The 26,725-nt window shown below is 40.9% G+C and overlaps 1 protein-coding gene across 3 annotated transcripts in view; it reads right to left on the bottom strand.

Moving 5' to 3' along the window:
* Positions 1-2,472: 2,472 nt before the first annotated feature.
* Positions 2,473-26,725, bottom strand: part of RAD51B (RAD51 paralog B) — a 401,002-nt gene continuing 376,749 nt past the window's right edge. For 2 of the 3 annotated variants that reach the window (XM_062577536.1, XM_062577537.1), the window contains exon 11: positions 2,473-2,887. In XM_062577536.1, the coding sequence (XP_062433520.1) occupies positions 2,736-2,887 (152 nt within the window). In that variant the 3' untranslated portion in view covers positions 2,473-2,735. The remainder of the gene's footprint in view (positions 2,888-26,725) is intronic. The other variant, XM_062577538.1, reaches the window with a different exon arrangement.

The following is a 26,725-nucleotide window of genomic DNA, read 5'->3' as shown; positions in this document are numbered from 1 at the left end:
GATTCTACTTTTTTCATATCCCTCTCCAATCTTTTCAACAGCTTAATCCCAAGACACAGCAGCACTGAGCAGTCTCTGTGTTTCAAGTGAAAAAAAACCCAGGGTGACATCAAGGTGTGATGTCAACATGTTTCACTGTATCCCAGAGCTGGAAGTACAGCTGAGGCTTGAAAAAGTAGGGAATTTGTGTAGTCTGTGGCTAAGATAGAAAAATGGGAATCAGAGGCCCAAGCCTTCTTGCCACATTGCCTGTGTGATTTCAAGCAAAGCACTTTTACAACTTTATTCAACTCATTATCCCTGTCTTTAAACTGTATTTAGTACTTACTTCACAGAGCTGAGAAGAAGGGGATTAAGCTTTAATTCATTAATGTTTGTGAAACATTTTAGAACTTGGATGGAAATTTCCCAGGTTGTGGAGAGAGCATTAAAAAGCTTATCGCCCTCTCTGACTGCCAATGTTCCTGTAATACAACAGAAACAAGCTAAACACTGCTTGCATTTCAGTGTTTATAATAATAAAAAAAGCACTCTTTCCTCCATCTTCTCCTCCCTCCTTCCATTTTTTTTTTCTTTTTTTAAGAGAGAAGCAGCAATGAGAAATTTTAGTCTAAACAGAGGGCAGTTGCTCCCTGGAGACTTGAATGTGTCTCAGTGGAATTTTCCCTGCCTTCAGCCTTTTGTACTTCTGAAAGGTCCTGGAACCAGGCATGTGACTCTAAGAGCAAAATACACTTCTGTGTCTGAGTGCTCTACCAAATATTTACAAGATAGCCAGATAAAATGGCTACAAGTAAGTTCAGCAGAGTTTGCCTGAGTAGTGCAATGCTGTCAGGAAGAAAAGCTATCGCTTAGTTAACACAAAATTAAATTTAAATTTAGAAAAGATTTGTGCTTCAGAGCACAAATTTGGTAACTGTGGAACTAGAGAATTCCTCTTCCCCAAGGTGAAATTTATTAGCATTTCAAGGTAGCTTACTGAATCAGAGTATTTTGCTTGTGAGGGTAACTTTCTTGTTCCTCTCATGTGAACTCTTTTTCACAAGAGAGAACTCAAAAACCATGTGTGCAGACATGTAGGCAGATAGCAGCTGAGCAGGCTTCTCCAGGCCCTCTGGTTTGATGGCTGGGGGCGAAGGGGGATCCATTCGCACATCCCCTCAAATCCTCAGTCTCTCACACCATCACTGTAAGGGTAGGCAGTAATTTTTCAAGAGCAGCCATATGCCCCTGGGAACACACTCTTCCTTGCACCAGGACTGCCTAACAGACAGCAGATGGCAACCTGTTCTCCTCGCTACCACACACGGCCCCAGTGGACCTGCTCTCCTTGATAGGTTCACTAGATACTCAAGCATTATTTGTGACACCTCATATTTCTGTACAGGACTTTTTTTTTAAGGAGTTGCTGGTGGGGCTGTCACTGTGATTGTGGAGCACAGGATCAGTCTCTCGAGCTGATGGCAACCGTGCCTCAGCAGTCGGTACTAACAGAGGAGATGGTGGTCATCTATGTACATGAGGACAGAGCGTCGCGCACAACCACTCTGCTCACGGCATAGCCAGTGTGGCCTTCAGTGGCCTTCAGCAAGTCACTCGTTCTCCAAGTCTGTACGGTGAGTAAATAGTTCTGTGGTTTCGAGTCATGTTGTGAATACTTAAGTGCTTTGAAGAAGGAGGGAGCTAAGCAGCTGTAATACACACCAGTCTTCCCACCGTGTGGCTTACTACCTGTTCCCTTTAATTTTGCTTTGTCAGAGCCCTGCTTTTAGCAACTCTGTTACACCGAGGGCTCTGGTTATTTTAGAGAGAGTTACAGGAGTAAGAGCCTACTTGAACTGTTGCTTCTTCATTAAACTAATGCATGGATTTATTATTGCTCTTAAAAAGCAGACATGAATATTTCGCTATGTTATGGACCATGGACAGTTAGAGCTCTGTTCGTTTGACAGTATATTACAAGAAAGACACGGCCTTACTGGAGCGAGCCCAGGAAGGGCCACAAAGATGATGAAGAGACAGGAGCATCTCTCATATGAGGAGAGGCTGAGAGAGCTGTGACTGCTCAGCCTGGAGAAGAGAAGGCTCAGGGAGGTCTTACCAATGTGCCTAAATACCTGATGGCAGGCTGTAAAGAAGATGGGGCCAGACTCTTTTCAGTGATACCCAGTGACAGGACAGGGGGCAGTGGGCGCAAACTGAAACACAGGAAGTTCCCTCTGAACATAGGAAAACATTTCAGGTGATCAAACACAGCAGTAGGTTGCCTGGAGAGGTTGTGGATTCTCCATCCTTGGAGATATTCAAGAGCTATCTGGATATGGTCCTGGGCAACATGCTCTACTTGATCCTCCTAGAGCAGGATGGTTGCACTGGATGATTTCCAGAGGTCCCTTCCAACCCCTACTATTCTGTGATAGTCAGTTCCTCCATACAGGGGAGGTGACAGGACATGAATTAGGAACACACAAGTTGCCAATACTTCTCCTTTATGAACTTGTGTATCAGTTCAGAAGCTTTTATTAGTATGTCTCTTAAGTTAGCCTGAACACAATTCAGAGTTTTCATAAATCCTGAGTTGCGTATAGCCTCTCATGTACAGAGAACATAACTTACTTTCGAAGTAGCCTGTAATGAGACAAAAGAAGAAGAATGCCCATTAACTGCTTCACTGGATTTTTGAACAAACAATGTTGTCATTCATTCATTTCTTAGTGTAGGTTGCATTCGTCTTTCTATAGATTGGATGCACTGCTAGGAGTCTCATCAGTAGTTCTGGGTAAAGCAGCATCAGGTAAAAGATCTTTTAAGGCAGTGTTCCTCACTTTTATGCTCTGCAGGGCAGGATTGGTTCCCTCCCAGCTTAAATTTGTTTGGTCCTTTCCATCTGAAACACACAATAAAGATAGACATCTCAATGGCAATGCGTATGAATGAGATCACAAAGTCACCATTTCTTCTAGTGAACTGTCAGCTGGAAACCAGGTTAATCTATAAAGCAAATGAATCCACAAGCTAACTTCACAGACTAGCTGAAAATGGATCTAATTGTATGTAACAATCCTCCTTCTACTGCCTGCCTGACTGTCCTTGTTACAAGTGTCCAAATTCTCATTCATATTCACCTGGCTTTCAAAGTTTCAGATGCTACTCTCCTGCTCTGCACCCAAATCTTACAGTAATTCAGGCTCTTCTATTGTCCTTTGGCAGAGCTCTCCAAAAGCCAGTGTATCCTTGCTGAGGACCTTTGCATCACCCTTGGTTCCTAATTAAGCTGTTCTTTTGATAGTCAGTGCCCATGGATAAGAGAATGGGACTTGCAAGAGGAATGTCATTTTCTACGACAGCTTTTCTACAGTCGAAGCACACTTCCTGGAGTTAAACAGAGCACAGCTTATACCAATATACTTTCCAACTTTTAGCAAATTGCCTTGGATTCAGAGCAAATATTACTGCACCATCCTATATCCTTTCCTAATGCCGAGGCTGGGAGCAGAGTCTGTCTCCCAGCCACTAAGAGCTGTTCCACATTCTAATCTTAGTCCCATGTCAGTGCCAGGCTGAAAAGTCCTCCAAGATGAAGTTTATTGTGTAAATATAGGCAATTATATTACTATAATTAGACACATTATATAGCAAATGGACTGTTGCTTGTGAGAGGAGATATTAAAAAAAAGAATGAAAGTGTCCTTTTATGTCTTCCTGTTCTACCTGCAAGCTGATGGAAACAACACAAACTGAAGCAACACACACCAGTTATCAGGACCAAAATATGCAAGGTAATAGTCTGATCATGTCCTCCTGTTTGCCACTATTAACTCCATGCATGGTGCCACAGTGCTATTCAAATATGTACTTCTCCTCTTATGATTTCTACAGCTGGTCTACTGAGACAAGCTCCATTGTAGCAAGAAAGAGCACAGCGCTCTCAAGGACCCTGTAGATCAGCTGCTTCATCGCGGCGCCAATTCCTACTGTTCTGTATCAAAGCTTCGAAGCAAGTCAATAAAGCTGAAAGGAGAAGGGTGAAAAGCAAAGTATCCCACTGCAACAGGCCATGACATTATTAATATTAACAGAGTGGATATTGTAGCAGAGTCACGTGGATGTGTATCAGGCAAAGAAGGTTGTTTTCTTTATGGCTTACCCAGGTTGTCAAGGTAAGTTGTGTTTCAGTGTCCTCCTCTCTAGCTCTGTTTGTTAGCTCTGTAAGGACCAACTACACTAGAAAAGAATTGCTAGTATAGTCCGGGTCTAACTATAATGACAAAGACAATAGATTTAGTGGAAATAGAACAAAAACTACTTTTCCCAATACACCTTTGACAAATTCCTGAAGTGAAATATGCTATGCTGACCAAAGCAACTTTAAGACTATTTTAAATAACCTTGGTATTTACTACAGAACTTCTACAACATTGTTAAAAATTATACTCTTAAACACCTTCACTATAATTTTAACATAGAGCTGGCTTGCCCAGAAAATGTCCAGAAAATCCCATCTGTGAATTTACAGTGAGAGCCTAAGGAATGAATGCAGTTGTCTATATATTGTCTAGCTTTGGAAGAGGGCGGGCTGTAAATGTATCTGATTTTTTTTTTTTTTCAGCAAAAGGCTAAAAAGGGAGAAGGTGAGCAAACTGTTTTCAAAGCAAAAGCTCTTAGCTAGCCTTTGGGAGCTTTATATTCTTCTCCTATTAAAAAATAAAAAAAGCAGGTCAGAAACCCCCCAATATAAGAAAACAATGGGGAAAATAACATTTTTCTTACTTGCTAAACCCTCTCAGCAACTGCTTTTAGAATGATCATCTATTTGTAAAAAGAAAGGGAACAGAAAATACCATGTGTCTTGAAGAATATTTAGGCATTCAGCAACGATGATGTACTAGTCTTTCAAGTATGATCATTCTCTGTTAGTGGATTAAGGATGATTTAAAATTAGCCAACTACATACTGGGCCCAACATAATCCAGGAAAAATGCGTTTTTAATATGCTATCTCTTTTTTGTTCATTTGTTTCTTCCTGTTAAACCATGATGTTTAAAAAAATCACAGGAATCTTGGAAGCATGTTTAACAACACTGCTTTTTGAACATCATTGCTCAGGAATTCTGGGCCCAGTGGATTTCAGATCAGAAAGCAGCTGATCATAGGTTTCATCTGTAGGATACTATAGCTTTTTTCTGGACTTCACTAAGATCCATTTTTTCCCAAACAGGGTTTGTACAGGAAGCCTAGTTGCAAGTTGAGCTGAAGTACGATATGATCTGTTCATAATCACAAATTATAAAAAATCTTGATACAGCTTTTTAGCACTGGTTTTCTAGAATAGTTGCTAGTTAATAATAAGTATTAAACAACCCCTTGTTGATTTTATGTGGAATAGTATTACCTGACTGTATCCGTACATGAAATAGGCTGATGCTACATGAAACTGCCTGCATTTCTTTACAAGCTCTGATGCAATCCTTTTTATTTTCTCTGAGTGATTCAACTGGTGGGACTGGCCTAAATGATTATAGGCAAGCACACGTAGCCCTTAAATGGGGCTAGAAGCAATTGCAGAGTTATTTGTTGTGCATGTATGCCAAACAACTTCAGTTTAAGATAGTCTGGGAGAAGTTTGAGGGGGATTTCCCTGCTTTATGTAATCTGCTGTTGCCTCCTAGCTTCCTCTATTCACATGGCCAGGAGGTAAGCATGACACCACTGGTAATTTCTCAAACTCTGAAAGCAAAGACAATGATGTGCTCAGTGACCTACAGCAATATCGCAGTTTTCGGTAAATCCTCCAACTCCAGCTCAGTGATACCTGGAATAAAGGAGGCCTGAAGAAGTGGGGGAAATAACTGAAAAAGATAATGACTTAACTCACCAAATCGCATACTTCAAAGAGGCAGGCAGCCAGGAAGATCTATGAGCTGGCCTTCAGATATAAGTGTGGCCTGCCCAAATCCCTAATTTTATGTTTTTCACTCCATGCAGATTGCTGCATCTCACCAAGGATCAGTGCTGATCCCAGCGCTCCAGCTCCAAGACCCCCACACCAGACTGCCAGTCATGCTGCCTTATCAGCATTTCCCTGACATTCCCAAGCCCAGGTGAGGAAGAAAACTCTTCTTATTCATGTGCTAAATCAGATTAAGTCCCATTAAAGATACTCATTGAAATGGTAGGCTGGACAGGCATTTCACAGCTTTAGGGCATGTCCTCCTCAGGTAGGAGAACTGCTCTGGTTGTTGGCAGCTCATGAAGAGCTCTGTGCTGTGAAGACCAGGCTGCTTCTGACACCCAGGTGAGCTTGTTCAACGCGAGGCTGAGTATCTATCTCTACATAGTATATTGTGAACAAATTGCAATTTTTGTGTCCCAGATAGGAAGATTTATAATTCAGTAACTATCCAGATTCTGAGAAACAGGCTTACCAAAACCACAACTAAGGGAAATACAGCAGGTGAAGTAAGCATGGTGGCACTGATGAGGAAGGAAATCTCTCTGCAGTGTACTGATAAGAGCATGCTTGATATATACTGTTCACTTTGGACAATCTGCTACCAGGAAAACATAGACTAGCTAAAGGAAATTCAACCTGGAGGCCCTAGGGACTGAATCAGTCTGTTAAAATACTTTGTTGGTTTTATTTATCACTATTTAATTAGGGTGCTTAACCAGCATATTGGAAAGATGGTAACTTTGTTAAATATTCAACAGGCTGACCTCTCAGTTACAATATGACAATTCTGAATAAAGTTCAGGTAAAGCTTGTCCGAGGTGCTCCAACAAAGCCACAGAGAATTGGACTGGACAAAAAAAAAGGGCACTATTGAGGAAACCTAGTTAAAATTCCAGGTTTTGCCACTGGCTTGTTGAATGATCCTAGGCAAGTTGTTTCCTCTCCTGTGCTTCACTTTTCCCATCTGTAAAAAGAGTACGATGATATTGACCTTCTTTGTAAATCACTTTGAGATGAATAGATAGAAAAAACAGTAATACATTATTAATTATGATTATTTCCGAGGAAGAAAAAGCAAAGAGAAGAAGCTATGAATCTTTCAGGGTTTCTTGATCCTTACAGAAAATAAAAAAGCACCACATAGCATGAATGTTACACAAAGAAATTCTTCTCAAGTCACTTTTAAGAAGAAATAGGGAGAGCATAATTAAAAATAAGTTAAAAGCAGGCAGACACTCAGGAAAACACTCCAGATGGTGAAATGAGTTAGGCTGCAGAACAGACTCCCACAGGAAGCGGTGAAACCCCCATTGTTTGAAACATTTGAAACTGAATTCTTCAAAGCGTTAGTCCATATAATACAAGGAACCATCCCTGCGCTGCCTCAAAAAGGTAGCAGCTCTGCAACGATCTGGGAGAGCTACGCTATCGTTCTACAATTTTAAGAGAATTCTTGTTGCTCTGACTACAGGGAGCTGTAGACTCTCCTTTTACCAATATAATAGCTGAGGAACATCTATTGAGGAGCTAACAACATGGTGTTTTTGCAGGAGATGGACTCAGTAACCTTAATAGTTTTTTTCCATGCTTACTTCTCATATCCTAACTTTGTATGTCCAAGTGGGAAAATAAAGCCCCCTATTCTCTGCCTCATGATTCATACATGCATCCTTCAGACTATTTATTTCATATATTACAATCTAATGAAAAACTGGGTGGCTTGATTTTTACAAGCAGTGGTTTGCAAAAGAAATACCATGGTTTTAATGGGAACCAAATGAGAGATCATTACGTAAATGGCATTATGAGACACAGAACTGATGCTGAAATGTTAAATGCTCTAGGTCAAACTCACCAAAATGGGAACTGGCAGTTGCTTGCTGGAACGTTAGGGTTTCTCCGCTCTCAATACTACTGCAAACATTTCCTGCTGTTGCTAACGTTGGTTCAGCTCCTCTGGAGGTAGCTGTGGAGGGAGTCTGACTGCTTCTGTTGTTACTGGCACTTACAATCTTAAGACCTTCTCTGAGATCCAAATTCAGAGCTTTGGGCCAATTTTATTGATACAGTTTGGCTTACTGCTTGGAGCAGGTAGAGGGAAGAAAAATTTTTAAAAGGAGCTTGAAATTAAAGAGTTTTACTACCTTCATTTCCTCTTGGTCTCATACCTGCTGGTGTACTAAGAAAGAGGTGAGTTGATTCAGATGACATATGTGCACTAGTGACCCTGTCTTATTTAATGTTCTTTGGCTCTCTCTTCTTTCACAGGCTCCCTGCCATCAATACTTTCATTTTCATAGTGACCAGCAATAAAAAAGCCCAAAAATGTCAGATATCAAATCTTTCCTACCTGTAGGGTGAGAAGGGAGAAAGAAAGGGAGATAAAGAGACTCCCTGGGGGCAGGATGAGCTTGGAGTGCTCATGATTATCTTCTGCCTATTGAGGCAAGAATGCTGGCCTCAGCAAGACCTCCAGCTGCTGCGCTACACAGCGCTGCGCGCTTCACCTGCTACTTGTGCACGTGGAGGCTGGCACTGCCTGCACACTACAGCTGGCCCTGGCCAGAAATGCAGCAATTTCCTCAGGAATGAATCATAAGCAAAAAACCAAACCAGAGCTATTTAAGAAGTTTCTCCCTCCTCTTCAATGTCCTGTCCAGTATCATATTCCTGACAGTTTATTCTTCAGGAATTCAGTCATCTAAGGTTTCAATGACTCATGTGATGGAGCTTCTACCCATTTCCTGGAAAGAGTCCTGTGCAGTCCAACAGTTCTCACTACCATTTTCCCTGAGCTTCTCACTCTGTCTACGTTCTCATATATTTCAGTTTTTCTCCATTTTGAGGGCAGAGGGGGGAAGACAGAAAAATCATGAGTGCATCCAAATTTGCAACGTTACAGGAAACTGAAATGGTGAAAGAAACACCATGAAAACAAAGATGGGCACTGAATCACAGAGTCTCTTTTGGAAGTGACTGACTCTTGGAATGACAAGCTGGTTAGAAGAAAAGAGTCTGCTGTAGAAAGAACTGTGTGGTACAATAAGGTCATGAATTTACCAGGGCTGGATCCTATAAAACGAAGAGGAAAAGGATTGGAAGGCTCTCATACATCATTGCATGGGTGGGTGTGACTCAGTCTGGGCAAATGCCACTGATGACAAGTACCCTGTCACACACGATTGAATGAACTGGGCTGGATGGGAACCAAAGTAACCCTTTTACATACTTGGGCCAATCTGAAAGGCACTTCTGTGCACAAAACAACTACTTCCTTTCCTGATTAGAAAAAAACTTGAAATGCCACTCGCAGACAGCTTGAAGGACACTTTAGAAAACTCTGACCTAAGTAGGGCTGTGCAGTGCCTACAGCAGATGGCTGACTGGACATCAGTGATGTCCAGACCATATCTGCTAGTACACAGACATAGGCTACCTGTACATATTTATGGTATAATTAAAACAGGGCTCAGGCTTCATCCTAAAAACATTCAGAAACACATCCAAGTGCGAGCACCTCAACATAATTACAAAAGCATGAAACAACTCAGACACAATGACAGGGCATGCTCAGAGACCTATACCTTATACTGGTAAACAAGCAGATTAAGCTCCACTGGCTTGCAGTAGGTCTAGTTAAGGAATCTGTGCATCTATCATCTGGTGTAGACAGGACAAACATGCAGCATTCTTACAGGGTGATTTCAGTACTCAGTTACCTTTAAAACTGTCATATATACTGATACACACACATGTATATGTATGCCTATGTGTGTGCATAGATATATATATATATACACACACACAAGTTTGTGATGCATATTAGTATATATACAGACATGCAGCACAAGCCTGCTCCCTTTAAAGGGATATAGTGTCAGGTCAGAGCTAGCTCAACATTCTTCTTATTAAAAAAAAATAAACTTTTAGGAGCCCTGATTCCAACAGAAATGTTTCCATGATTTATTTTAAGAAGGGAACATTCTCCTGCAGTGCTCACCGCAACCCAAACATTGCAGTGCTGTGCAAGAGCATGAGAACCAGAGAGAAAACTGAAGAGTATATTTTCACTGTTCCGACACAGAAATAAAAAAGCAAGAAAACAGCAAAAGCTGTGGCAAATAAATTTGATTTTAGTGTTGATTGCACTGTTATCTGTAATACAGATAAGCAGAACAGACTTGAAGTATTCATACCTTTCCAGTGATTTCTGTAAGACATGACTAAGTGTGGGATGGGGACTCATGGGAGCCATTTACCCTATAAGAAAGGGATTTACTGCTCTTTGGTCATCTTTCCTGCTGCTCACACCTTGCCTTACACACTTCAGAATCTGAAGGGCAAACAAGAGGAAATCACCTCACCATTTTCAAAACTAGAAAATAATTGGAAGATGGAACAAGCCATCCTGGAAACGAATCTCCCATTTGTGGGAGGGTTTTCAAACTCTTTTCAAATGGGAAAATTTCAATGAAATGGGAAGATTCATTCTTCTAAACACCTGAAGCCTTCTATTCTACAGAAAGAGGAGTCTGCCTTCAGCTCTAGTGCTTGTTTCTTAGGTCAAGTTTGCAAAAAGAAGCAAGCATCAATAGAAGTAAAAAAAGACATATGGAGAGAGAAAGAATAAGCAAGGGAGCAAATACTTTTCCAACCTAACAACTGACTTCTGTTATGAATGACTATGACCGTGACAAATGCACACACATGTGCGTACACACACGCATATCTCCCCCCCCCACCCTGGTTTCTCAATCTATCACCTGAAGGATACATGTAGTGTACCGCAAGACAGATGATAAGTATATGGAGAGGAGGACAGAGAATGAAAAATATTAAGTGAAGTCTCTCTGAAAGAGATCATAAAGATTGGTCTACTGGCAGATTAGTGATTGCACCAGAAAGTTTTTGGAAGCAGTAAACAGGAAATGGTTAAGTAAAAGCAGGTGGAGCACGCTGACTGCAGGAACAAAGCAGGAAATAGCTGAGCGTCTGAATGGATGCAAAAAAATCACTCTCCTGGTCAGCCCTTGGGCAGCAGCAATATGCCCACTCCTCCTTCGCTCCCTCCTCTTCCACCACCCTTATCTCTCTAAGTCACAGAATCTTGCAAACACCTTTGGCTGGAGTAATCTGCTCTCCCTGAACTGCAGAAGCAGCCCTGGCAGAGCTGGAAGGTACTGCCTGGAAAGTAAAAGCAAAGGGGCACTCAACTACTGCACAGAGGATGAGTCAGAGGCACCCAGGGAGTGCCAGGGGCTTCACATGCAAGCAACCAGAACAGTCTCTGGATACTGCCCCAGGTGCTGTGGTCCCAAATGCATTTAGCATAATAATGAGTCAGAGAAACACATTTCTATGGCCCTTTTCATTCTAGGGGGCTCCCAAAGCAAAGTTAGCTGTAGGAATCATTCTCACTCACTACTCAAACACAGCCCCCTCTGGGGCAGAACACAGCAGCTGTTTAATAGCTCACAGCAACATCACACAAGCAGATGGAAAAGAAAGTGAAATCTGTAAGGAGAGTTCTTTCCACTTTCCTTCAAACCCTTCCTTTCCCTCCTCTTTGTCCACAGATCCTTGTGCCAATTCCAGATAATTCCAGATGTGTGCATTTCCCACCAGTATCTGAAGACCTTGGAGACTTGGCTCAGGAGACTGGGGATCTACTTGCCAAGGTAATGCCTCCTGGTGCTCTCAGGCCCAAGGGGCCGAGCTCTCACCCCTTGCTATGGTGCCAGATGTGCTGCTGGATGGAGGACAGAAGTGTTGGTAAGGAACAATTCTTGTTTCTTCCAGATGAGGATCAAGTACAGTACTAATGTAAAGTTGTTTAACATTGATAAGACACCCGCACCCTCCAAGAATGCTAAACAATCACATTAAAGCCCAGAGGAACATTAAGAAGGGAGCATATACATAAATTCAAATCATTTTGACTTTGTCTACATTTAAAGTATTAGATAGTAGAGCTGTGTTGGCAAACTCTACTCTTAGATACTTCTGTCCTCCTATCCTAGATTTAAACTTAAAAAAAAAATCTGTTTCTCCTTATACTTGTACACTGAGCAAAGGAACACTGCTGGCAGATAAGCTTTTATGGTGTTACAACTGCACAAACAAGAAGATTTGTTTTTCAGGTAGAGAATTCTTGCAAAGAAATCATGTTCTTTTTTGATGTTACTATTTTGGCATAACTTTGATGTATGTATTAGATGCTATTAGATACTCAAATTTACTCTGTCTTTTCTACATTCATCTCTTAAAACAGTTAACACACAGAGCCAAACACCTTTTCAGTTCAGACTCTTAAATCCTAGTCTGGACAAAGCCTTTGGGAGCAATCTCCAGTATTACATACTTCTCCTCAAGCTACACCTTCTCCAGGGGTTTCCTGAGACCAGCAGTCACCAGACTGCCAACCTGGCACCTTTCATTGCAGCTCCCCACGAGAGGAGGGAAAGGGGTACTGCTGGCGCAGGGGTCGGTGTGGCACCTTCTACAAGAACTGCCACGACCATTTAAGAAGCTGCGGAATATAAGTGTACTCAGAGGATGTGTCCCATCAACTTTATCTGGATGGCAGGACAGTTTCTGGGACTCAAACCTTGGCACTGAGCTTTGAGAAAAAGTATGTCGTGAACCATACAAATCCAGGAAACTGAGAGCAAGTAACTGAAATGAGCAGAACAGAGGTAAGCAGGGTGTCTCTTCCCTGCCCCTTTCAGTTTCTGCTTCCCTGCACCCTCGCCCACATTTTTTTTACACTTAAGTTGTTCAGAAAAATGACAGGAATGAGGTTCCCAGTATAATTACAGTTTGCTGAGAAAATCACAGCCCGCAGCAGTAATTCCTTTAGTGCTGGAGATGGATGCTGCTGAGGTCTAATCACAGTATTCCCACTAACTAGGCCCTGAGTCTAATCTGTCATCAGCTGAGAGGCCGCCGACTCCCGTGCGCGTGTGAAGCGGAGCTGCTCTGTTGGCTCCCCTCCCTCCCTCAGACCCCGGCAGTGCCCGGGGGGGTGGTGGGTTTCCATTCATTCCTTACCCTCAGCGACACCGCAGCTTCAAGGCATTGCTTATCTCTCCTCTCTGCCTGGTATCAGGGCCACTCAAAGCCTCCCTGGAAAGAGCTCAAGTGGTTGTTTTCAAGCTACAATGCTGTATAGAGTGACAGGGATGGCAGTTCAAAAATACAGTTTATGCTGAGATAAATTGAAGAAGAGGCTTAATGAGAACGGCTTTTAGCTAACTCCTCCTTCCAATACATACTACATTTTCTGCTTAGGAAGAGGACAAGGCTGCACTCAGTGACAGATAATATAATCTCTGCATGTAAACCACAGCAACAAAAAAATCAAAAGAATGAGAGGATGAGCACAGAAATAAAAATAAGGGGGAAAAACACAAATGGTTATAATGGAAATAAGAGCTGCGAGATGGCATTCATATATAGAGAGACTGAACAAAATTTCTCCTGTATGTTACATGTAGTTGCCATCAAATGTTTTGTATGTGACATTCAAAGACCATAGTGCCAGATCTCTGTACTTCACTGTGCTGGTGAAAGAAGCTCTAAAAATAGTGGACCTAGCCAGCTCAGGATTGCCCCTGGGCAAGCAGGAATCACCACAGTACAGAATTAAAATCTTTTAATAGGTTTCTGGTCGTAAAAGGAACCTGGCCTAAGTAGTCTATTTCAAACCCTTGTTGCTGTAGGACCAGTGAACCAGGAAGAACTCGAAAAGTCCTTAAGCTGGTACCCACCTTACATATCTGTGTCGTTAACGGGAGCCACAGAGCAGCAGGGGAGATGCTGCTCAGGAGGCACAAACTAGCCTGTTGTGTATAGCTGGAGTAGCTGGTACGAAAGGGATAAGGGAAGAGAGTCACACATCTGGTGTGAGGCAAAAACATATTAAAACAGCTGTCTTTCTGTAGCAGCCCGTGGCCAATTCAGCGTCTTAGTGTTCAGCTCTTTTTCTGGGCACACATGATGATACTCACCAGGTCTCTACGCTAAAGGGCTCTACGGTAGCTTCTCCGCCTCTACCAGACACAGGGCGAACAGAAAGCAGAGCACGATGTCTCAAAGAGGGGGAAGGAGTGACTCATACAGGAAGAAAAACAAAGCAAAGCTGAACTAGAGCATAAGAAAAGAGGTAGACTGTTGGCTGGAAATCAATTTTCTTGCACTCAGAAGAGTGGGTATTACAGTGAGAGGAGTTGTGCTTGACAGTAATGGAAGTCCAAGGAAGTTTGATTAAGATTAAATGTCAGTCAGAGGCCAATCCAGAAGAGGCTTTAAGGAGAAAATCAAAGACAGGAAGTGACCAAGTCGATCAGAAGTTGTGGGTAGTCAGCTAGATAGATTAAGTGGGACTTGGAACAACTAAGTTACCTCTGCTAATGACAAGTGATAACACTTATAATGTCACCAACTTGTAACAAATCTGACTCTGAAATCACCTTCAAGGCACTGATAGCAAATCAGAGATTGTTGAGTTCTAACACTATCCACATACGGGCAGATACTGTGCATGTTTTAACAAGAGATTGGTTTTACAGTCACTTTTTGACCCTGCCAAGTTTCCTGTAAATAGTATACTGTTTTGTCTGAACAGGATTTCTTTGTAAGGACCTAGGAAAAAAGAACTGACTAATAGAAACCTGTGAGACTCTGAGAAGGGCAGTTACTGCAGATTGAGGAGACAGATGCAAGGTAGAAACTCCTTTCCACTCCTAAATTCAATGAGGCTTTGATTCAACAGCTTGGTTCACATCCAGGACAGCCGGAAGAGAACAGTCACCTTGTATTTTTGTACCTGATGAGAAAACCCCAGATTGTATGTGTGCATTGGGACAGTTCAATGTGTGTCTATTCCAACTTCAAAGAGGCTTTCAACAGCCTTTCAGCTGTAGGGTTTGAGGAAGGGTGAGAACTGCTAAAGCTAGCCCCATCCTCATTAAATCTTTGCCCTCTCTGGAGCAAGCATGCAAGCGGAGAGAATAGAAGATATGCATGAGCAACTGAGCATCTGTGATCTCATGACCTTTGGCGGTTGTATTATGGGAAATGTATTCTTCGGTTGCTATGCTTTTCTAATTCATTTGTATTTTCCTTCAGTGACTCCCTTGTATTTTCTTTGGTGCTCCTGTGTAATGGTTTCAAGGAGCCGCAGCTATCGCCCAAGTTAAGCATGCATACAATAGCTTTAATTAAATGTTTGCAAGTATCCCTCAGTAATGCAAGGGAAAGGGAAAGCAAACAGTCCTGGACTCTCTTAGGCCTATCCCTTCTGAGCTCTGCCGTGAGCGGAGACACCGGCAGTGCTGCCCCTTAAATCCATTTCTAACCGACTCTGAGCTGAAGGCTGCTGGGGACCTGCTGCTTTGCATGTAAGCGCATCAGACACACCACTGCCAGTAAAAGGGCTACAGTTCACCTGTGGAAGGTCTGATGCTGAAATCTTTTAGGCTAGGATAAAACAAATAAAAAGTAAAAGTAGATTAGAGTGAGCATTTTCTTCTCCACTTAAAAAAATTAGAGAATAAAGACAAAAATATCCTTCCTCATTTCTTGAAATACAGCCAAAAGATGTTTGGGGTATTTGGGGGGGGGGGGCATAAAAGCAAAGGTTTTGATTTGCTTTTGTTTCTTTACCTAGTTTCTACTCATGATCTTGGAGTTAGTTTTTGACTTGTTTCCAGTCCATCCATAGTACTATACCATTATTCAAGGCCCCTCTGAACTCTTAAATTTTCTAATATGGTACTTTTATTCTCTTCAAAAGAATTTTTAAATTTTTATTCTCTCTTCCCTTTATTTCTCCTTCCTTCTTGTTATCTTTGACTACGATATTGTGAACCCTTTTCTAGACAGAGTTCTTGTTTCATTCCTCAAAGCATTAATGCATCTTCAGAATTCTGTTTCTACCTTTTAAAATTTCTACTTTTTGTTTATTACTCCTCATCTCAGTTTCAGGTTCAATATTCTGAATTTAATCTTTTGTGTTCTCTATGCCATTGGCATAATCTCAGTCTTGTTGTCACTCTTCCCCCACCCCCTGCTCCCTGTGATGAGTTGTCTATTTATTATTCTCTCAAATCAGGATCTTTACTTCCTTTGTAGGGAGTAGACTACATCATTCTATATATAAAGAAGAAAACTATAGAGGATTTTTGTTTTCATTTCAGGCATTCAACATAAATATATATACAGAAAGTGAAACGTGGAAGGGAAATTTTACCATACAAAGATGGAGGAGTGAAAAACAGGATGCAATGATCACCAGGCAGTTCTGTAAGACAAATATAAGACAACTCTACATTTATAGCACAGAAAGCAGCAGCTTGGCTTAGAGGAAGAAGCTTTCTCTATTTCATATGATATGGAAGATCTGATAGTATCTGCAAGAATACCAGTGAGGCCTAACACCAGTGCTTGCAACTAATACTTATAACTAGTATAAAGCACTTGAATTTTTCATTGACTGATAAAATTATTATTTCAAAGTTAAGACAAGTAAATTTGAAAGCACTTTGGCCTGGCTGTATGTGTTTTATTGCAAATCCATCCACCACTTCTCAATGATATCCAGAGATAACATATACCTGAAAAGATAACAGTGAATGTGAGACTGGAAGAAAAAAATAAACATCAGTTTGATGACAGAATAAAGAAACCATGCTTCTAACTTTGACCTTGGATATCTCCCTGCACTGAGATCAGAGGCATTGCTAATTTTTTGCAATCTGACATGCTGAATTTGGGAAGGGGTTGTGCAAAGTCCCAGCTTTGCTGGAGCTTGAGGTGCAGTGAGTTTTCAGGAGGGAAGAGAAAGCACTGGTTGTGACACTCGGTGTAACAGGGTATCAAGTGCAGCAGGGCAGTCTGAGAAGACTGAGAACTGCTAACACAACTTAGTAACAGGAACCAGCAGCTGCAAAGGAGAGTAGGAGTTGGATGGAAAGTAAAATCTTACAAAGTTAGGGAGGAAAGGAAAAGGCCAGAGAAGACCTAAAACCTGGAGCAGCTAGCAAATGCTGACAGAGTCTTCTCTTGTTTGATTTTCTGCAGGGTCCTGATCCAAAGAACAGTCAAGCCAACATAAAAATTCCTGTAAGGATTTTTGAGATACTTTTAATGAAGATTTCCACTCTTTGGTCCTCTACTTATCTGTGGTCTGCCTTTCCATTGTGTCTTCAAAATACGTTTCTTAAAAATACATCTGTTTTTGATGATGGCTGGGAGTTATAAGAAAGGTAATTCTCAGAGGTGTGTGAAAAAGTTTGGATCTATTTACAGACGGACTTCATCTTCCTTCTTCATCTACCTCCATCATGTCTGCTTGATGCCTCTGTTTGAACCCATCAGCAGAGACGGCTCACTGCAGCTCCTGTAGCAAGGATGCAGTGCAATGGTGCACACAGGATGCACAATGTGGAATAGTTTGGGATTCCTGCTGTGATTAGAGAGGGTGTTGATTTTCATTCTTTGGTTTTCTTAATTTTTTTGCTCAAGTTGCCTAAAGAGCTTTGCTTAATTTAAACAAGAGCAGGCATCTACTTGTGTTTATAAGCTCAACAGCTTAGACTTTTCTGTATGCTATTTATATAGCTTTGCATAGTACTGCTTATATCTCACCTATCAGTCTTCTAATTGAAAAACTGGCATATTGACCATCTTCACTGTTGCTTCTCTGTCTCCTCCTGAATAGTAATTGTGAAACTCTCGCATCAAATCCCAAGAGTTTTGCTTCCCATCCTATTAGATATTCCATGAACTATTTCCTTCTTTCTGATCTAGTAATGAAAGTTATTATCAGCAAAGTTAAGACCAGAGAAATCAATGCCCTGCTTTTTCCTAAGAGGATAAGATTTTATGATGGCAGTTGAATATTTTTTTTCACTATGCAGATACCAAAATCCATCTCCCTGCTACTCATTAAGGCTGACAAGTTTGACAATACAGTAAAATTAGGCCTGGGGCCACCGTAAGTACATTCAGACCTCTCCAGTTCTTCATGTTCTACTTCCTTTTACCACATCATGACACCTTCTGTTCTCCAAATGCATGAGAAACTTGAAGGTAAAGCTCAACGTTCAGAGCAATGCCTTAACTCCTGTGACCAAACTCAGTGTAATTTATTGAAAAATGTTCCCCCAAAATTTTCCTTTCCTTATGATCAGGAGAGGAAGGGAAAGAGGAGAAAACAGTGATTAGTGTTTTATTTACTTCTTTTAACTAGTTCTATAGCACTAGTAATTTTCTCTTTCCAAAAAAGGCCTATTTCCAACAGAAAAGGAGTTGCAAGTATAGTTGAGTTATCTGTGCATTGAGAGTGTACTGTTCATACTGTCTGACGGCCTACAGGTTCCACAAATAGACTAGGAAACATGAAGAAGGAAAAGTTGAAAAATGATAGTATGAATACTTTGCAGAGAGATAGGGAGAGCAAAGTCACAACGGCTGAAATGAGAATGTCAGAAGTTAATCCAGGGGTAATACAGTGGAGGCCAGATGCATGTTGTGAGAGGAGGTTCTTCATGTAGGATTTATGTGTTTTGTCTTCCCTCCGTGAACTTTAAGGTAGGCCTTCGCCAGTGAATGCTGCATTCTCCCTAAATGCCTAGCACAGCCCATTGTTGTCTTTCCAAGCTGCTTATTCAATAGTGCAGTTTTTTTCCCTTGTTTTTTAAATGCTTGCTGCAGTCTTAGACTAGGAGTTTTCAACCTAACAATAAAACACCTGCATTTTATTAAGACTTGAGAGTTGTGTTCCACCTCCCTCAGTTTTACTGAAGTGCTGCCATTAGTCAAGTTAACCCTTTCGGAGTCACTTTTTTTCTAAAAGTTAAGTTATATGTCTGGCACATGTAGCCCAACTCTACAGTCCTACACTGTGTTTGGAGGAAGGGAAAACCAGCTCTGAGACAGAGCCAGAGGACTCCACTTCAACTTCATCTGTTAATATAAAATAGCCTGGAGTAGCAGCCCCCACACCTAAGACTCTCCTTGCTCCTTCCCCTGCTCTATTCAGCAGTAAGGCTTTTGTATCTACGCAGTCCAGAAGCCTCTTCCACAGGCCTGGCCAGTGCTGATAAGCAAGGGGTGCGCAACCCCTAAATCACAACACCAATGTCCACGCTCTCCCTAGCACAACAGTCCTGCATCAACACGGGGTCTGGCAATACGGGACACAGAGCTGGAATTTCCTTACCAGCCACTCTTGTTTCAAGAGCGGTATTTCTCAGTTGCATCATAGAGACTTCAATCAACTAAACTTTAATTTAGCTTCTCAAAAAAGCAGTTATTTTTTAAGTCCCCCTCACACACAGCACAGCAGTACTACATTGTAAAAAGCAACAGCTGCTAGCTGTTGTACCAAACACGATCAGTTCATGGAAGACAGGAGAATTAATAGAATATACAGAGCCAGAGACTGAGGAGCTGTAAACTCTGAGTTCTGATTCTGTCTCTGCGCTATGTGCTTATGGGCACATAGCTTCATTTCTTTATGACTCAGCTTCCCATCTATACCATAGAGAGAGTAATTCTTTACAGCCAGCAGGTGAATCAAAAGGTCAGAGACTTCTAAGGTGATTCTGGATTAGTCATAATTCTTAGGACTTCAGTGGCACACCTATAAAGGGATAATTACACTAATCTACATCAGACCTGGGTGGAAAGAACAGACACATTAAAGGTTCGAAGACAGTCAGATACTGTGGTCACAGAGCTACGCAAAATCCTAAGATAAACAGGTAGGTAAATAGAGCAACATTGGTTACTATCAAAATACCAGCCTGAAAATTTGGAGCAAGGTGCATTTAATTCTGTAAGTGGTGATTTGTTACACTGTCTGATACTAGTGTGATTTACACTTCTATATCCTTGTAACACTAGGCAAGGGAAGGTACTCCTAAAAAGAAAGATACAAAGTTTATGTTGCTCTTTTAAAATATTTATTTCCATTCATTCATACATCCCAGTATAAACTTTCTAAACTGTGTAGATATCAATAATGTTTGGAAAAGGCCTTTATAAACTCCTCTCACAGCAAAGCTAGATTTGTGGTCATGAAAACTCTGGCTATTGCCCAGATGCTCTCAGATGATGTGGGGATCTGCTAGTCTAGGACATGCAGCAGTGAAAATCTTCTGGTGGGAGAAAAGAAGACAGCCCTGTGGCCCATGAGTGTACACATGTATGCCTGTACAGCTTACCTCTCCTGCCACTTGGAAAGAAAAAGGATGAAATACAGAAACATAACTTGGAGTGGAATTTTTGATATTTGGACCTTGATTTACAAGAGTCTTACTTGCCATTCAGTGTAAATATGCACAAATGTAAATTCTGAATCACTTTCCAAAATATACGTAAATAGCATTTCAAAGTATCTCTTAAATCAAATTGGAGTAAATCTCACATTTGTTTGAGTTTATACCCTTTAACTATCTTTAGAAAGCCATAATTTACATTCTGTATAATTCACGTTTGCTCATAAGCGGTGGTTTGAAAACATTACACATCTGTGGTATCAAATGTGTGCAAATTACAGAATTACATGACATTATCAGTAACTTACATGCAAAAGCAAACTCATTTTTTGTGCAAGTTTGAAGCCATGTTATTGTGTAGCATAAACTACAATCATATACTCTCTACTTATATGGCCATCCAAGCAGGATTTTTCCCTTTGCAATCATTTTCACATACCCATGTAGCCAGGTATCCCAGGAATATAAGCTACAAACTGTTATTTACCCTGAAGCACAGTCACGGTCATTCTTTATAGGTGGCCTGGTCATCATACTTATTACTTTGGAATAAATATAATGCAGGGTTTGTTATTATGAAGTGGTATTTTATTTGCAGCAATTTGGAAAACCGGATTTTTTTTTCAGCTTTATTTTCTTCATCTATCTGTAGCTTCTCTTTGAAGTTGGTACTAGACCAACTACAGCCAATATTTTTTAATCCCTGATCTGGAATTGGGGAAATTATATAGTTACTCAATCATCACCACTACAAAGGGGTTTGTTCTCTCTGACCGGTTTGCTGTGTTTTTCCTACCTCTGAGTGTCTCGTGAGAGAGTGTCAGCAAGTTTTTCCTTCTTCTATTTCATAATCTTATTCCTATTTTCACCTATTTTTCTATGAGTTCTTTTAAAATCTATTCATAAGAATCTTTGCTTTAAATTACAAGTTTATTTCTTTCCAGTGTTGACTACTTTCCTTTAGACAAATACTTCCACAAAGCTTTCACCAGAAGATCCCAGCATTATTTACAACTGGTCTTAATGAAACTTGACAAACCAATTATGCAGAAGCCATCTTTACTTTTCATATGGCCAAAATAAATTACAGATAAGTTAATACATGACTTGACCAAGGTTATACAGCAAATTAATGGTAGCACCTGGAAATGGAGCCCAGGAACTTTGACATTCACACTCCTGCTGAAATTATAAGCCCTGAAAACACTAAGACTGTCTCAGACTCACTTTGTACTATGCACATTCCTCTCATATGACTGAAGTGTTTTTTGGTTATGAAAATTAAAAGGAAAAATATGGTAAATCAACGTCTGTTTCTACATTGTTTTCCTCTCTGAGGCTAAAAGATTTTTTCTTTTTCTTGTTTTAATTTTTTTCTTACAGTAGATATTGGCAGGCTAAAAGCTGAAATAAAATAGGAAAAAATAACAAGCATATTTTGAGTGATTACTCAACTGGGGTCCTTTGTGACAGGAAATGCAGCTGCGTGACTAATAGGCCTGACTTTCTCTTGGCTTCCTTCCCCCTTCAAAGATCTTGTTTACTGCCCCAGCCAATTTTTTTTTTTTTTTTTTTTTTTTGAAATTGCTAGAAGCTAGCAATTTTCCAGGAAAAAAAGATCTTTGCAAGAGGCAAAGGCAGTAAATCTTAAAAAGATCAAGGGCTGCAAAGCTCTCCCCCATCTACTCCTTTTAGCCTTCCAGGCTCTTGAGTCACGTCATATCTTCCCCTGCTCTGCTCAGAACATGTGTCTAGCAGATCTTTCTGCTTTGCAGAGGGGAGGGAGTACGTGAATCACATTTACAGTGTTTAACCCTGGAATTCATGAAGGAAGGACTAATTCCATTAAGGAAACCAGGGGCCTCCTAAGCCTCTTACATTTTCTCTCTTTTTTTTTAATATTTTTTCTTGTTTGTTCTCTTCTAACAGCAGTTGTGCGCTCACACTCCATAATGACATTGCTGACAAGTGTGAGCTATTGCGATTTGACACAGCATAGTGCCATTAAAAAGGGGCCATGTAGCCTTAAAGGTTGTTTGCATTTGGTCTGCTTCATAAGCCTGCTTTGTTGAGCTTCCTAGGTAACCAAAGCAAGGCCAGGAACTGAACCTCTGCTGAACTTAGAGGGAAGATGAACCAAGCACCCAAGTTTCATGGCAGGCCCCTATCCCTCCAACGCAAGCTCCCTCTGCTTCAGTCCCACTGAAGGGCTGCAGCGGGGAGTCCGGGGAGAGGGTGCAGCGGGCTGCTGAAGGTGTCTGAAGTGTGCATGGGCAAATGCGGAAGCTGTTGGCTTGGCAGTGGGGACTGGTGCATGAGCATCAGTGGCACCTCGAAGGAAACAGGTAAAACTCCAGGCTAACAGTGGTGACTTTATTCCATAAAGGGTTTAGAAAATTAGTCAGATATAGGTAAAGAATAGACTCAAAAATATAGCACTTGTCACAGTGTCAGAGAAGCGGGTGCCGGTCTTCGGCCTTTTCAGGAGGTCTTTCTCTTCGGAAAGTCAGCGAATCCAGCCATTGAAGGAGGGTTTGAGGACTGCTCCACAATCTACAACCCTGGCATGGTTCCCCACACCCTGAAGCAGAGGCTAAATAAGGAGGTGAATAAATTTGTTATCAAAAACTACATCATCAGAACCATCAGAATGGATGTACTAAAAAAAAAAAAAAAAAAAAAGAAACCTTTGCTTATGAATAGACCTAAAAGAATTGAATACATGTGTACAGAGTGATCATTTTCCACTACCTACAAGAGGAAAAACCTCTGGGGAAGTGCCTGATGCCAAATATTTTCTTATGCTTGATGTGTCAGCAGGGTCTGGCAGAATCCCTTAAAAAACAGAGCACATATTTTGTGCAAATTGAGAATCACAGTTTCTGGTGTTTGGGGTCTGCTTCATCAAACCTGAGACATTTCTCCAGAAATACAACAGATGTTTGATGATGTACCCAGTTTTTAGCATTTACATAGATCAGATGATGTTAAGATCAGCAGAAAAAATAATAGAATAGCACAATAAAAAGCTTCAGAGCAGCCCTGAGCAGAAACAAAGCTGGACTGAACACACAAAAATGTTAATTTCTCACAACAGAAATAAAATGCTGAGGAGAGACATTATCATAGCAAGATATATGAGAAGGTTACAGAAGAGCTGAACTGAGCACAAAAGCAGGAGGCACAAGGATTTCTTGGAGTGGGAGCTCCAAAAAATGCGTGTGTGCCACCTGACGGTGTGACTTGTCAACCTTGGTGCACTACTACATGAAGACAGCCAATATACTTCAACTACGTATCTTAACAACCTCAAAAACTTGAAGAGTTTATTAACGAGGATGCAGTCCTGATGTATCTTAACAGTACACAGGAGAATAAGCTGTCCCCAGAAGAGAACGGGGATCATTCTCTTGCAGCTATATGGTCAGAACTGGAGGTCAATAATTTATGTGTAATATTTATGTGTAATGAACACTAACAAAAGCTGAGTGTCAGTGCATTCAAATAGAGAGCAAGGATATGGCATTTGTCCATGAATGCAAAAAAGTTTCCTTCTTTTTTTTTTTTTTTTTTTTTTTTTTTTTTTTTTTTTAATGAGAAGCCTGTGTTAGCTAAAACTGACCATAAACCACTTACTACAATTGCCAAAATGGCCTGGCAAACCCCCCTCTCCTCATGGATACGAAGATTTTTTTTTCAGTTACAAATTTATGATTTGCAGATTGGGAGGGATTTGGCAGGTTCAGGCTTAATCCCTAGAGCATTTGATGAAAATGCAGTGATGCAAAGTCCAGAGCTAGATTTTGTATGTGATGATTTGCTTAAAAATTTTGCTTATGATGGTAAGAAGTGTTGCTGGGGATGAGACCCCATAGAACGCATATGAGCCTATCGTTAAGAATAGAGTAACACAATCTCGTTATTGACTTCAGATAGAGTGTGAATAGAGTATCCAGGGTAGAAAAATTATGTAACCCCTCTTGATTATTATTTCTACTCTCCTGAGATAACCTCATGATGAAGTTCTACAACTAAACAAGTGACAGTGCATATCAAGCTTACTGTTGCTGCACTTATTCTACCTGCTGAGCTAAATAAGGTCAGACAGCATAGAAGAAATAAATTTAAGAAGTTTTCAGTAAAATACAGATTTAGCTCTACCACTCTAGTTCCTATTATTCCTAACCAAATGAGCTGGTAGGAAATAACATCAAAATAAGTTAATACTACTGAGACAAAGTGTGGAACTAGGCGGTGATCTAGTTTTAGCTCTCTTATATCAGTGGAAACCAGGAAGGAAGGATGTCAGGACTAGCACTTTGCTTGACAACAAAATCAAACAGAATTATTTTCACTCCTGCAGTCTTTCAATTCCCTGCCATTTTTAAAGGTGTCATCAAAGTCATGGAGGTCTTGGAGAAGAATAAAGAAACACAGAGTCCAGGGAAAACTCGGAACAAAATAACCTGCCGCCCCCTGACAACTGCAATACTGACGTTAGAGACGTAAGCAACAGGGCAAATGCTTCAAAATTCACTGAACATGCTTGACATGTGGTAGTTGTTAACTATTTGCAATCATGCAATAACATAACTTTTCTAAATTTTATCTTAGTAAAGTCAGTGATTGTAGGACATCTGGCTTTAACAACTGCCCTCTCCAGTCAGAGAATCTGAATCAAGTGCTGCAAAGCTTTTATTTTATTACGAACAGCCAGATGGAACCAGATGCATAATAAAGCAAATCTTCACAAGCAGCTTAAGCACTGGAGGCACATATAAGACAATTATATTTCAGCCCAGAGGTGGCTGCATTTGAGCCACGGGAAAGTAATCCATTTATATACATACTTCTCAAGCACTTTGGGATGAAAATACCATACTAAATCAGTTTAATATATTCTTGTTACGTGATAAACTCCCATTTCATGTTATTGTTTTCCTGGTTTTGCTACACCAATGGTACTGTAATTTCGTATGTTTTCATCCCGACTGTGTTGGAATGCAGCAGGCTGCTATGCTCAAAAAATCCAGCAGAATTAAAGAAACCCACAATGGAAATTGTTTCAGTGTGTACAGCCTGCCCATGCTCAGAAACTACTGATGTTCCTTTTCTTTTTGTGTAGTTAACAAGGGGCTGCCAGTATAACATTAAAACATTTTAACAGATAATATTAATATGGGTTGGAAGTCTGTGTGTATTTCCACTAATCCAGGAGTGTGTCCTAGCCCTGCCTTCAACTGCATGGCAGCCTCCTTGCATTCCGGCTCCAGGCTGCTTTCGTCTCTTACTCGGATGCTCTCCTGCCTCTAGAACATCTCACCTCATCAGCAGAAGCAACTTAAACTACATATCAACACTTTCAAATGCTCCAACTTGAGAAACCTTCTGGGAAAATTTGGTTATTTGCTCTCCCTTTTTGTTGAACTCCTCTCCAAACAGGACTAAAATGACTGTGTTACCTCATAGTTAAAGAAGGAGCTCAGAGGCACTGGACCACCTTTGGCCCTCAGCAGTACTGCCAAAACTAGACATCACATGAGCTCTGAATTAGGCATCTGCTGACTGGGTGAACCAGCTTCACCCCAAATCTAATGCCGCCGTGTTGCACAACGGCTACGTGGCCTCCTCTGCCTTTGTTTCTTCTTCTGCAATAAGCAGACAGCAGCACACAGCTGTCCAGAGGGGTGTACTGAGAGCTCACTGGCGTTTCTGAAGGCTTTTGAGATTCTTGGATGAAGAGTGCTGTATGAACAGAAAGTATTTGACATTTTTTTCTTCCTTTTTTAGTGATATCCCTCTGCTGTTGGTATTGGGTGCTCACATTCCTAAGCTAAGCTTGCTGGAGGGATTTTATTTTGCTTGAGCTTAAAATCTTTGTTTCCTTCCTCAGAGAGGATGCTGGAATGCACCTTTAAGCATAGTAAATCTCAAATGTTCAGAAACTTTGCACTCAAGGTCCCTGCAAATTGTCTCCACCTGACCTTCATCTTTCTTAATATGCTCAAAAAAGGAAGACTAAAACAGTTGTTTAATACACGCACGTTTTACACACACTGCAGCCCTATGCACGTTGAAGGCCAGACTGAGCATCTGCCACAGTAAATGATTTTCTATAGATTGAAGTTTTGGATTATAAAGAAACCCCTGCAATTAGATGGCCATGTGATTGCAGTTCTAAAACAAAAACCAGAACTTCTGTGTTCCTTAGATTGAGGCATAGTCCCAGATCTGAGTACAGATCCCTGCCCCAGGAACTGAGCTCTGTCTCCAAACCTTCTAGGAGCCTACAACCACCTCTTTATTTCTCCATCTGTAAAACTGAGATTGTAATATTCTCCTATAATAAAGGGATTTGAAGAAGTTCAGCTCCAGAAGTTTCTGCAAATGTTAAATCTTAGTTGCTTCAATTTTGTTCCATTACAGAGAAGTCCTTCCATCCTCTGCTGTTAAAAAGCATCTTCTCTTGCATCTTTATATCACTTTG

Source organism: Rhea pennata, chromosome 5 (assembly GCF_028389875.1).
Source record: "Rhea pennata isolate bPtePen1 chromosome 5, bPtePen1.pri, whole genome shotgun sequence".
In the NCBI taxonomy this organism is placed as follows: Eukaryota; Metazoa; Chordata; class Aves; order Rheiformes; family Rheidae; genus Rhea; species Rhea pennata.
This window is presented reverse-complemented; position numbering and strand designations above follow the sequence as displayed.